Source organism: Populus alba, chromosome 11, assembly GCF_005239225.2.
Source record: "Populus alba chromosome 11, ASM523922v2, whole genome shotgun sequence".
Classification (NCBI taxonomy): domain Eukaryota; kingdom Viridiplantae; phylum Streptophyta; class Magnoliopsida; order Malpighiales; family Salicaceae; genus Populus; species Populus alba.
Window position 1 is genome coordinate 21,109,866 of NC_133294.1, and position 11,549 is coordinate 21,121,414.

The 11,549-nt window shown below is 40.5% G+C and overlaps 1 protein-coding gene across 1 annotated transcript; it reads left to right on the forward strand.

Moving 5' to 3' along the window:
- The first annotated feature begins 995 nt into the window (after window positions 1-995).
- Window positions 996-9,463, forward strand: LOC118058645 (uncharacterized). The gene is given in 5 exon segments (XM_035071366.2): window positions 996-1,363; window positions 2,454-3,445; window positions 3,729-4,264; window positions 4,372-5,762; window positions 6,019-9,463. Coding segments are annotated over 5 exon segments (6,732 nt in total).
- Window positions 9,464-11,549: the final 2,086 nt, after the last annotated feature.

An 11,549-nucleotide genomic window follows, 5' to 3' on the forward strand; every position in this document is an offset into this window, starting at 1 on the left:
TAATATCTTTTGCATTAAAACAAGTCTAACCCCCAATGCATTTTGAATTGCAGGACTTGTGAACGAAATGGCCATCATCACTAAATCTTCCATCATAGAGTATGGGAAAAATTCTGAATTGTCACAATTGACTGAAGGAGACTGCCTTAGAAGCGATGCTAAGAAGATGTCACCAATCAAGAACTTGAATTGCATTATGAATGAGGTGAACAAGTTAACGACTCATTTTCAGAATGTAGATAAAGATGCATTTTTTAAGAAATACGGACGTTTGGTGGAAATTGCCAGGGTAGAAGTTTTAAGCCCAGCTGTGCGAGCTTTAGTTCATTTTTGGGATCCAGACTACCGATGTTTTTCTTTTGGAAGCATAGACCTATGTCCCACGGTTGAGGAATATGGATTGTTGACTGAGTTTCCAAACAAACCTGTATCGGATTTATTTGCCTTTGAGATCTGAGAAGATCATCCCTGAACTGTCAAAACTGCTCAGAATCTCCAACTTGGAAAAGTTTTTGGAAAAAAATGGTACCGGGTTGAAATGGAGGATGCTAGAAATTGAATTGGAAAAGAAGTCAGGATTTGAAAAAGAGAGATTGATTGCTTTGGGTATATTTGGCCTTGTGTTGTTCCCAAGCCAGACTGGTTTAGTGAGTTTGGAGGCCGCTGCTGCTTATGTAGAGTATGAGAATACACAAATCAATCCAGTGGCTGCTATTTTAGCTGAAACGATTTTGACACTTAACCACTGCAGGAGGACTGGAAAAGGAGCAATGAGATGTTGCACGCAATTGTTGTATATTTGGATGGTTAGCCATATCGAAACAAAAAAGCCTGTCTTCAATAATTTTTGGTGGTTCACCCAAAGACCCCTGAAGTTAGTAGAAGAAGAAGAATGGGGAGATCTAGATAACCAAGGTTGGGTTGACAAATTAGAAGGTTTGCCTAATAGTGATTTTAAGTGGAGAGCCCCATGGGTAACGACAGTGAAGGTCCTAATGAGTTGTGGACAAAGACGTTGGGTACCATTAGTAGGGATTACAGGTTATGTGAGTTATGCTCCTGCCTTAGTGGTAAGGCAACTTGGGGGCATGCAGTTTGTTCCCAGGACTATGGGAATTGCTCAATTCTTTGGTTTGTTCAAAGATCCCATTGCAAAAGAGGTTTTGGAGATCATCAAACAAGATTGGAAGCATCTGGTTTTGGTTGAGATAGAAGGTTTAAAAGATCCAAGTGCAAGCGAAGGATATGCAAAATGGAGAGACTTAGCTGCTTCAGCCGTGCCTTGTGTAGGAGCCAAATCTCCTCAAGCTGTAGAAGAGCCTATTAAGAGAAAAAGGGTTAACAATGAAGATGAGTTGAGAAGGCAAGTGGAAAAACTTCGAATAGAGTTGAGCAAAAGCAGAAAAGACAAGGCAATGTTGGAAGAAATGATGCTAGAAGAGGATAAAAGGAGAGCATTTCTAGATGAGCAAATACAGTCTAGAGATGCGAAAATAATAAAGCTTGAGTTAAAGCTAGGTGAGGAGAAGATTGCTAGGAAAGAAAGTGAGAAGGAGCTAGTCGGAATGAGTTTGGATTGGATGCAAAGTTGCTCTGAACTTGAAGCAATGGAGATGGACTTTAACGATTGCCAAGGAAGTGCAGAATATTACCAAGAAAAATTTACACAAGTGCAGTTCGAACTAATGGATAGGATTGGGAAGTATGAGGATTTGAATAAGAAATATATGGAGTTGGAAAGCCGTTCTACGGGGATTGTAAAAGAAGAAAGTAAAAGGAGAGGTTTCGAGGATGTTGAAGTAGAGTTAGCGGTTAAGAGGAATGAGATAAAAGTTATGCGGATAAAACTTGACAAAGAACGTGAAAAGGTGAAGTATTTAGACGAGAAGCTAGTAACAATGGAAAAACACAAGGATCAAATCGACGCCAACAACACTGCTTTGAATAGAACCAACATGTTGCTCATAGAAAAAATGACCAAGACAGATGAGCAAATGGACGAAGCTGCTGCACATGCTCGAATTATTAGAATCAATGCGCGGAACGTGGGAGGAGACATCATTCGCTATCGCCGAAGCCTAGCTGAAACTGATGCCTTTCTAGGGAAGATTCAGAACCGCGGCTTTGCCTTCTTACCTTTGGTTAAAGAGTTTATGGAGGAAAGGGATTAACATGCTGTATTTCTTTTTATTTCTAAATGTAATGAATTTATCAAGCATTAATGAAAAGGGCGTTGACCCATCTTCTTATGCAAAATCCGTCTCTTGGTGAACATGATTCAAGCAAACGACTCGAAAGGCAGAACTCCTATCAAAGCAATGTGGCAAAAGAAACTATGTTTATAATGTGGTGGCTATTATTCGTTCACAAGAAGGCTACATCCATACCTAATGAACAAAGCATTCTTATAACTATCATGCATTTTTCTCATACATCTATGCACGCATCTGCAGATTAAGAAACATAGGTCCCCCTTCTAAAATCCACAACACTCGACAAAGAAAAAGAATGGAAAACGAAGAAAGGTCACAACCGGAAGCTCAGTACCAAAGAGAGCTTGAAGGAGTTCGGAATGATGTGGCGCACCTAACCAGTATGTTAGAGAAAATTTTGAGAGCCAGAGATGGAGAGGGAATGTCTACTCAACCTAATGAAGCACCAGCAGCTGCTCAAATTCCTGTCACACCTATAAACGTGGGGGAAAATACACCAAATAAGCAGCATCCTAATCCCACTCGGCCCATCCAAATCCCTGTTACAATGGATTTAACAAATGAGGATCCACATGACGTCAAATTCTCTAATCATGAAGGGTATGATAAGTGGACTGCACTAGAAGAAAGGCTAAGGGCAGTTGAAGGAAATGATTTATTTGATCCAATTAGGGCCGCTGAAGTATGTTTGGTGCCTAACATCGTAATTCCAAAGAAGTTCAGAGTGCCGGAGTTTATTAAGTATACCGGAATGGAATGTCCAAAGACTCATCTTCGTTCCTACTATAACAAGATGGCAGAAGTTATCCATGATGATAAATTGTTAATTTACTTCTTCCAGGATAGCCTGACAGGATTGGCCCTCAGCTGGTATATGAGGTTGGACAATGCTAGGATAAGGAAATGGACGGACATGGCAGATGCTTTCTTAAAGCAATACAAGTTCAATCTTGAGATTGCTCCTGATAGGACAAGTTTGATTGCCATGGAAAAAGGAAATCAAGAGTCGGTGAGGGCTTATGCTCAAAGGTGGCGAGACCAAGCTATCAATGTACAACCTCCACTAATAGAGATGGAGATGGTGACATTGTTTGCCAATACTTTTAGGGCCCCATATTACGAACACCTTATGGGTAGCTCAGCCCAGCATTTCTATGATGCTGTGCGAATTGCTGAAAGGATTGAGCAAGGAATTCGAAGTGGGAGAATTGCAGAACCTATAGAGAAGAAGGGTTTTTTTTGGGAAGAAAAAGGAAATTGAGGTGAATAACTTAGAAGGCAGGTACCAAGGGAAAGAAAAAAACTACCAAAACTACCAAACACCTACCTCCCAAATCACCAGCATTAACTTTTCCAAACCCTCCATCCCAAAACAACCCCATCAAATAAAATTCCCGACCAATAACCAAAACATTTACCAAAGAAGAGACAACCGACAACCAGAAGAACCATTGCCACCTTTGCCAATGACCCTAAAAGAGTTATATGCCAAATTGCTAAGTATTGGACATATAGCTCCCCTACCACTACCACCTATGCAACCACCTTTCCCTACCTGGTACAACCCCGAGTTGACTTGTGAATACCATGCTGGTAATACGGGCCATAGCATCGAAAACTGTGTAGCTTTTAAGAAGAGGGTATCACAGCTTATCAAAATCGGATGGGTCACTTTTGAAGATTCGCCTAATGTGAATTCAAACCCTCTACCCAAACATGCTACAAGTGGTAGTGGAGTGAATACTATGGAAGTCGGTAGCAAAGAGAAGGTGCTAAAAGTGACCATGGCGAGGCTGTACGAGATGTTGGTACAATCTGGACATTTGGAGAAACCATCTGAACATTACGTGAGGGAAAATGATTTTTGCCCATTTCATAAAAAGAAAGGGCATCACATTGATGAATGCATTGAGTTTCATCAAAAGGTTGCGAGAATGTTGACTTTAGGAGAGCTAAGGATTGAGGCTGCAAGAGATAATGAAGAGATCGAGATGATAGAGAATCAAGGGAAATGTAGAGTCCAATCAACAGCTAATGGGCTCTCAAAATTGGTATTAACTAAGCCCTCATATGCAAACAAAGTAGACTATGGGGTGATGCCTGGAGATTATGGTTATACCTCGAATATTGAAACTCCTTTGCCGCTGTTCGAACTGAGATAAGTGGGCTAACTAGGAGTGGTCGTTGTTTCACACCTGAAGAACTAGAGAAACAAAGAAAGGCTAAAGGCAAGGAGGTGTTGGACCTTGATAAAGAGTTTGAGGTGAATAAACCTGTGACTGAGGAAGAAACAAATGAGTTCCTGAAATTGATGAAGCATAGTGAGTACTGTATAGTGGATCAGTTGAAGAAGACCCCTGCCAAGATCTCCATCATGTCATTAATACTCAGCTCCGAGCCGCATCGTAATGCTTTGCAAAAAGTACTGAATGAGGCCTACGTACCCCAAGATATTGAACAAAAGACTATGGAGCATCTAGTAGGGAGGATCCATGCTGCCAATTACTTATATTTCACAGAAGATGAACTCGACGCTGAAGGAACTGGACATAACAAGCCCTTGTATGTCACGGTCCGATGCAAAGATTGTCTCATCGGTAAGGTTCTCATCGATAACGGCTCGGCCCTTAATGTGTTACCAAGGCATATGCTGGATGAAATGCCAGTAGATCCCTCACACATGCAACCCAGTGTGATGACGGCGAGAGCGTACGATGGCTCACCAAGGCAAGTGATAGGGTCAATTGAGGTTGAACTAGCTGTGGGTCCACAAGTATTTTTAGTAACCCTTCAAGTGATGGATATCCACCCTTCCTATAGCATGTTGTTAGGAAGGCCATGGATACATTCCGCGGGAGCTGTCACCTCCTCGCTACATCAATGTTTGAAGTACATTGCCAATGGTGTCCTGGTTACTGTTAAGGCTGAGGAGACTATATCAATGGTAAGAAATGTGGCGGTTCCATTCATTGAAGCAGAAGATTGTAAGGATGGAAACCTTCATGCATTTGAGGTTGTGAATACCGAGTGGGTGCCCGAGAACACTGTGGTGAGGAAGCCAGAAATCTCGGAGGCCACCAAAATGGCCGCTAAAAGCTTTTTGAAAAACAAGATTCCTTTCCCATATGACATTGAGCAAGGAAGGCTTGAATGGATGGATATAATCAAATTGAAAGCTGCAGAACAGAGGTTTGGGCTTGGATATAAGCCCAAAAAGGCGGATTACAAGCGAGCTGTTGGTGCAAGAAGGGAGAAGAGAATGGCTAGGATTGAAGGAAGGAAGCCTGAAGAAGAAAGCCTAGCCATCCCTCCAATCAGGATTTCATTTCCAAAGGCCGCATATGTGATGCAACCTGATAAGGGACATGGAAACCTCCTTCAGAAGTTTTTTTCAATGAACATAAACACTCTAGAGGAAAATCAAGTCAAGAACATTGCTGAGAAAATTGAATCCGAAAAAAGGGATGAAGAGCTGCCACAATTAACCATCCACACTTTGGAAGAAGTCACCATCAAGACTTTTGTTCGAAAGCTAGCCGAAGGAGAGAAGTTCCAGAATTGGGAGACCCAAGAAGCTCCATTGGTTTTTAAAATGTAATCAACAATGATTGTTGGATTAATTTTATCCATGTTGTTTGCCTTTTTCTGCTTTGTTTTGTTTTTATTCATTGACAATCGAGGCTCAAGATGTCAATTGGATCTTATTTTGTTTTTGAGCCAATCTTTTGCTTTTAATGAGATCATGCATTTTCAAAATTTATCTTGATGTCTTACTATCCATTTACACATCACTTTCCGCTTTCAGGAACCCTGAAAGTGGATCCTCCACAACAACACCTGCACTTTGCATTGAGAATGAATGGCCAAACTTTAAACAATACATAGTGGCCGTAGAAGATGAGGAATGGGAGGAGAAAAACATATGGGAATTCACAAAATTAATAGAACAACACGAACAGGCTTGGAGGCCCGCTAAAGAGGAACTTGAAACCATAAATGTAGGCAATGAAGAAATCAAGCGAGAGCTGAAAATAGGGACTTTGATCACCCCTGAAGCAAAGGAAGAGTTGATTACACTGCTCCAAGATTATGTAGATGTCTTTGCCTGGTCCTACGAGGATATGCCTGGTTTGGATACGGACATTGTAGTACATAGGATACCACTGATGGAAGGATGCAAGCCGATTAAGCAGAAGTTAAGGAGAACTCATCCGGAGATCTTAATCAAAGTAAAGGCAGAAATTGAAAAACAATGGAACGCTGGTTTTTTGGAAGTAGTGAAGTATCCACAATAGGTGTCAAACATAGTGGTGGTACCCAAAAAGCAAGGTAAAATCAGAGTTTGCGTGGACTTTAGGGATTTAAACCGGGCTAGCCCTAAAGATAATTTCCCTTTACCACACATAGATATGTTAGTTGATAATGCAGCACGCAACTCCACATATTCCTTCATGGATGGGTTTTCAGGCTACAATCAGATAATAATGGCGCAAGAGGATAAGGAGAAGACAACTTTTGTAACACCATGGGGAACCTTTTGCTACAAAGTCATGCCATTTGGTTTAAAGAATGCTGGGGCCACTTACCAAAGGGCTATGGTGACTTTGTTTCACGACATGATGCACAAAGAGATTGAAGTATATGTGGATGACATGATTGCTAAATCTAAAGAGGGAGAGAATCATGTCCAAATATTGAAGAAATTATTTGAAAGGCTAAGGAAATATAAGTTAAGGCTTAACCCAGCAAAGTGTTCATTCGGGGTGAAATCCAGTAAGTTGTTGGGATTTGTGGTGAGTGACAAAGGGATAGAAGTGGATCCTGAAAAAGTAAAGGCTATTCAATCTATGTCACCCCCCAAGACTGAGAAGGAGGTGAGAGGTTTCTTAGGAAGGTTGAATTACATCGCTCGGTTTATATCCCAATTAACCACGACTTGTGACCCGATCTTTCGTTTGTTAAGGAAGAAGAACCCTGGAATATGGAATGAAGAGTGTGATGAGGCTTTTGAGAAAATCAAGCAGTACTTGTTAAATCCACCTCTGCTTGTTCCTCCTGTACCAGAAAGGCCATTGATATTGTACCTAACAGTAACCGAAACAGCAATGGGATGTGTGCTTGGGCAACATGATGAAACCGGAAGGAAGGAAAGGGCCATTTATTACCTAAGCAAGAAGTTCACGGAATGTGAGTCTAGGTATACTGTGATTGAGAAGCTGTGTTGCGCACTAACATGGGCTACAAAGAGATTACGTCAGTATATGTTGTATCACACTACATGGTTAATTTCCAAATTAGACCCGTTGAGGTACATTTGTGAAAATCCTTATCTATCTAGCCGAATTGCAAGATGGCAAGTTCTTTTGGCTGAGTATGACATAGTATATATGACAAGGAAAGCCGTGAAAGGGAGTGTTATTGCCGATCACCTGGCTGACCATGCTATGGAAGATTATGAGTCGTTAAACTTTGACCTTCCCGATGAAGATGTGCTTGCAATTGAGGAAGAGAAATCAGATTGGTGGGTTATGTATTTTGATGGTGCTGTAAATGTATGTGGTAACGGAGCAGGTGCAGTGATAATCTCTCCTGATAAGAAGCAGTATCCGGTTTCAATTAAGCTGCAGTTCGGGTGCACCAACAACACGGCTGAGTATGAAGCTTGCATTCTTGGTTTAGAGGCTGCATTAGAGATGAACATAAAAAAGATAGATGTGTATGGAGACTTAATGCTGATCATTTTCCAAGTAAAAGGAGAATGGCAAACCAAAGAAGAGAAGTTAAGGCCTTACCAAGAATACCTGTCTAAGCTGGCTAGAGAATTTGAGGAAATAGAGTTCACCCATCTGGGAAGGGAAGGAAACCAGTTTGCAGATGCTTTGGCCACACTAGCATCTATGGCCAAGATAGATTTTGGGCACAAGGTACAACCGGTACACATCAATATCAAAAATAACCCAGCTCATTGCTGCTCAGTCGAAAGAGAAGTGGATGGAAACCCTTGGTACTATGATATCAAGAATTTCATCCAAAACCAGGCATATCCCATGGGGGCATCCAAAATCGACAAGAAGACCTTGAGGAGGTTGGCAATGGATTTTTATCTTGATGGGGAGATTTTTTATAAGAAATCATCTGACGAGACTTTGTTGAGATGTTTGGATGAATTCGAGGCAAAAAGCACTTTACGGGAAGTCCATGAAGGGATTTGCTCAACCCATGCTAGTGGACATGTGATGGCTAGGAAGATACAAAGAGTCGGGTACTTCTGGATGACATTAGAGAAAGACTGCATCGACTATGTCCGAAAATGTCATAAGTGCCAAGTATACAGTGACAAAATCAATGCCCCTCCAGCTCCTCTGTTTAACTTGACATCTCCGTGGCCCTTCGCGATGTGGGGAATTGATGTGATTGGACCTGTAAACCCAAAAGCCAACAATGGTCATAGGTTTATTCTCGTGGCTATTGACTACTTCATAAAATGGGTAGAAGCCGGGTCATTTGCTCATGTGACACAAAAAGTGGTGAAGAAATTTATTGAGAGAGATTTGATATGTCGGTATGGTCCACCAGAAAAGATTATAACTGATAATGCTCAGAATTTCAACGGCAAGATGATAATAGAGCTCTACACTAAATGGAAAATCAAGCATTCCAATTCTTCGCCATATAGACCAAAGATGAATGGTGTGGTAGAAGCTGCTAACAAGAATGTCAAAAAGATTATTCAGAAGATGGTAGTCACCTATAAGTATTGGCATGAGATGTTGCCATTTGCCCTTCATGCATATCGCACCGCAGTTCGAACCTCAACAGGAGCCACCCCGTACATGTTGGTATACGGAATGGAGGCGGTGATGCCTTTAGAAGTGGAAATCCCATCATTGAGAGTGTTGTTAGACTCTAAGCTGGAAGAGGTAGAATGGGCAAAAGTTAGATATGAACAGCTGAATCTGATCAGTGAAAAGAGGATAGCCGCAATCTGTCATCATCAACTCTACCAAAGAAGGATGGCTAAATCATATGACAAGAAGGTTCGACCTCGAGGATTTCATGAAGGAGATCTTGTACTGAAGAAAATATTGTCGTTACCTGGAGAAGATCAGAGTAAATGGGCGCCTAACTATGAGGGGCCTTACGTGGTGAAGAAAGCATTCTCAGGAGGAGCTTTGTTATTGTCTAGAATGGATGGAGAAGATCTAATTAGGCCCGTGAATTCTGACTCTGTAAGGAAATATTACGCTTGATATATTTCGTAATTTCCCAATCAATAAAATAAAGTTTGGCCATGAATTCTCTCTGTAAATAACATTTTTTTTCTTCATAAGCACATGATCTCATAGCATTTGAAATATTTTACTTAAATAAACTCTTTTCTTACGCATAACTAAGGAAATGACTCCATCAATTGGAGAGAACCAAACAAATTTTAAACCTAACAGGTATTGTACACCACACTAGGGGCAAGAAAAATGCACATAGAGGTCCATAGTAAACCAAAGCCCAAAAGGGTATCATCATAAAAACTTCTGAATTTTTTACGAGCATTGCTAATTGCATTAAAGGTTGCTGTTTTCATGAACAAAACCAAAACTTTTTGAGTTTTTCCTTTTAAAAATAATAATAAAGTACAATACTCATTGGAGCAAAAAGGGCCCCATAAGGAACCAGAGAGGGTATGAAGCATATTTTGGTTCATGAGAAAAAGGTTGGATAAACAAATGGAAACAAGAGCTCGAAGAAGTTTACAACGAAAGGGGGACCTATGTTTCCAAGATAGGTAACAAAAAACATGCATGCTATATATTGTCATAACACTAACCTGGCAGGAAAGGTGGGACGAAAGCCCAAATTAGTTCCAAGTTTTGAGATAGAATCTCAAATCAACGGAGTTACGAAAAGAATATGAATTATGAACCAGCACTATTTCATTTCCCTCGAGGTAAGATGTTTCTTTTGAAGTTTGAGATAGGTCGGTCACTTGATTTTGAGACTGTTTCTTAGAAAAGCGTGGAGTTTTCTAAGAATTTTAAGATGGTCAGGTCACCCGATATTGAGACCGTTTCTTAGAAAAGCATGGAGTTTTCTAAGAATTTTCAGATGGCCGGTCACTCGTTTTTGAGACCGTTTCTTAGAAAAGCGTGGAGTTTTCTAAAGAATTTTAAAGGGGCCGGTTACCTGATATTGAAACCGGTTTCTTAGAAAAGCGTGGAGTTTTCTAAGAATTTTAAGATGGGCCGGTTCACCTTGATATACCTGGAACCATTTCTTAGAAAAGCATGGAGTTTTCTAAGAATTTTAAGATGGGCCGGTCACCTATTTTGAGACCGTTTCATAGAAAAGCGTGGAGTTTTCTAAGAATTTTAAGAGGGGCCGGTCACCTGACATTGAAACCGTTTCTTAGAAAAGCGTGGAGTTTTCTAAGAATTTTCAGATGGGCCGGTCACTCGTTTTTGAGACCGTTTTTAGAAAAAGCGTGGAGTTTTCTAAGAATTTTAAAAAGGGGCCGGTTACCTGATATTGAAACCGTTTCTTAGAAAAGCGTGGAGTTTTTTCTAAGAATTTTAAGATGAGCCGGTCCCTGATATTGAGACCATTTCTTAGAAAAGCGTGGAGTTTCTAAGAATTTTAAGATGGGGCCGGTCACCTATTTTGAGACCGTTTCTTAGAAAAGCGTGGAGTTTTCTAAGAATTTTAAGAGGGGCCGGTCACCTGATATTGAAATCGTTTCTTAGAAAAGCGTGGAGTTTTCTTAAGAATTTTCAGATGGGCCGGTCACTCGTTTTTGAGAACCGTTCTTAGAAAAGCGTGGAGTTTTCTAAGAATTTTAAAAGGGGCCGGTTACCTGATATTGAAACTGTTTCTTAGAAAAGCGTGGAGTTTTCTAAGAATTTTAAGATGGGCTGGTCACCTGATATCGAGACCATCTCTTAGAAAAGCGTGGAGTTTTCTAAGAATTTTAAGATGGGCCAGTCACCCTATTTTTGAGACCATTTTTTAGAAAAGCGTGGAGTTTTCTAAGAATTTTAAGAGGGGCCGATGACCTGATATTGAAACTGTTTCTTAGAAAAGCGTGGAGTTTTCTAAGAATTTTAAGATGGGCCGGTCACTTGGTTTTTAGAACATTTCTTAGAAAAGCGTGGAGTTTTCTAAGAATTTTTAAGATGGGCAGATCACCCATTATTGAGATCATTTCTTAGCAAAGCATGGAGTGTTTTTCTAGAAATTTTAAGATAGGCAGATCACCTCAAATAGGGAGAACTTTGTTTAAGAAAAGCACTGAGTTTTAGCTTGATCAGGCAATTTATCTTTTCAACACTTACTACGCAAAGC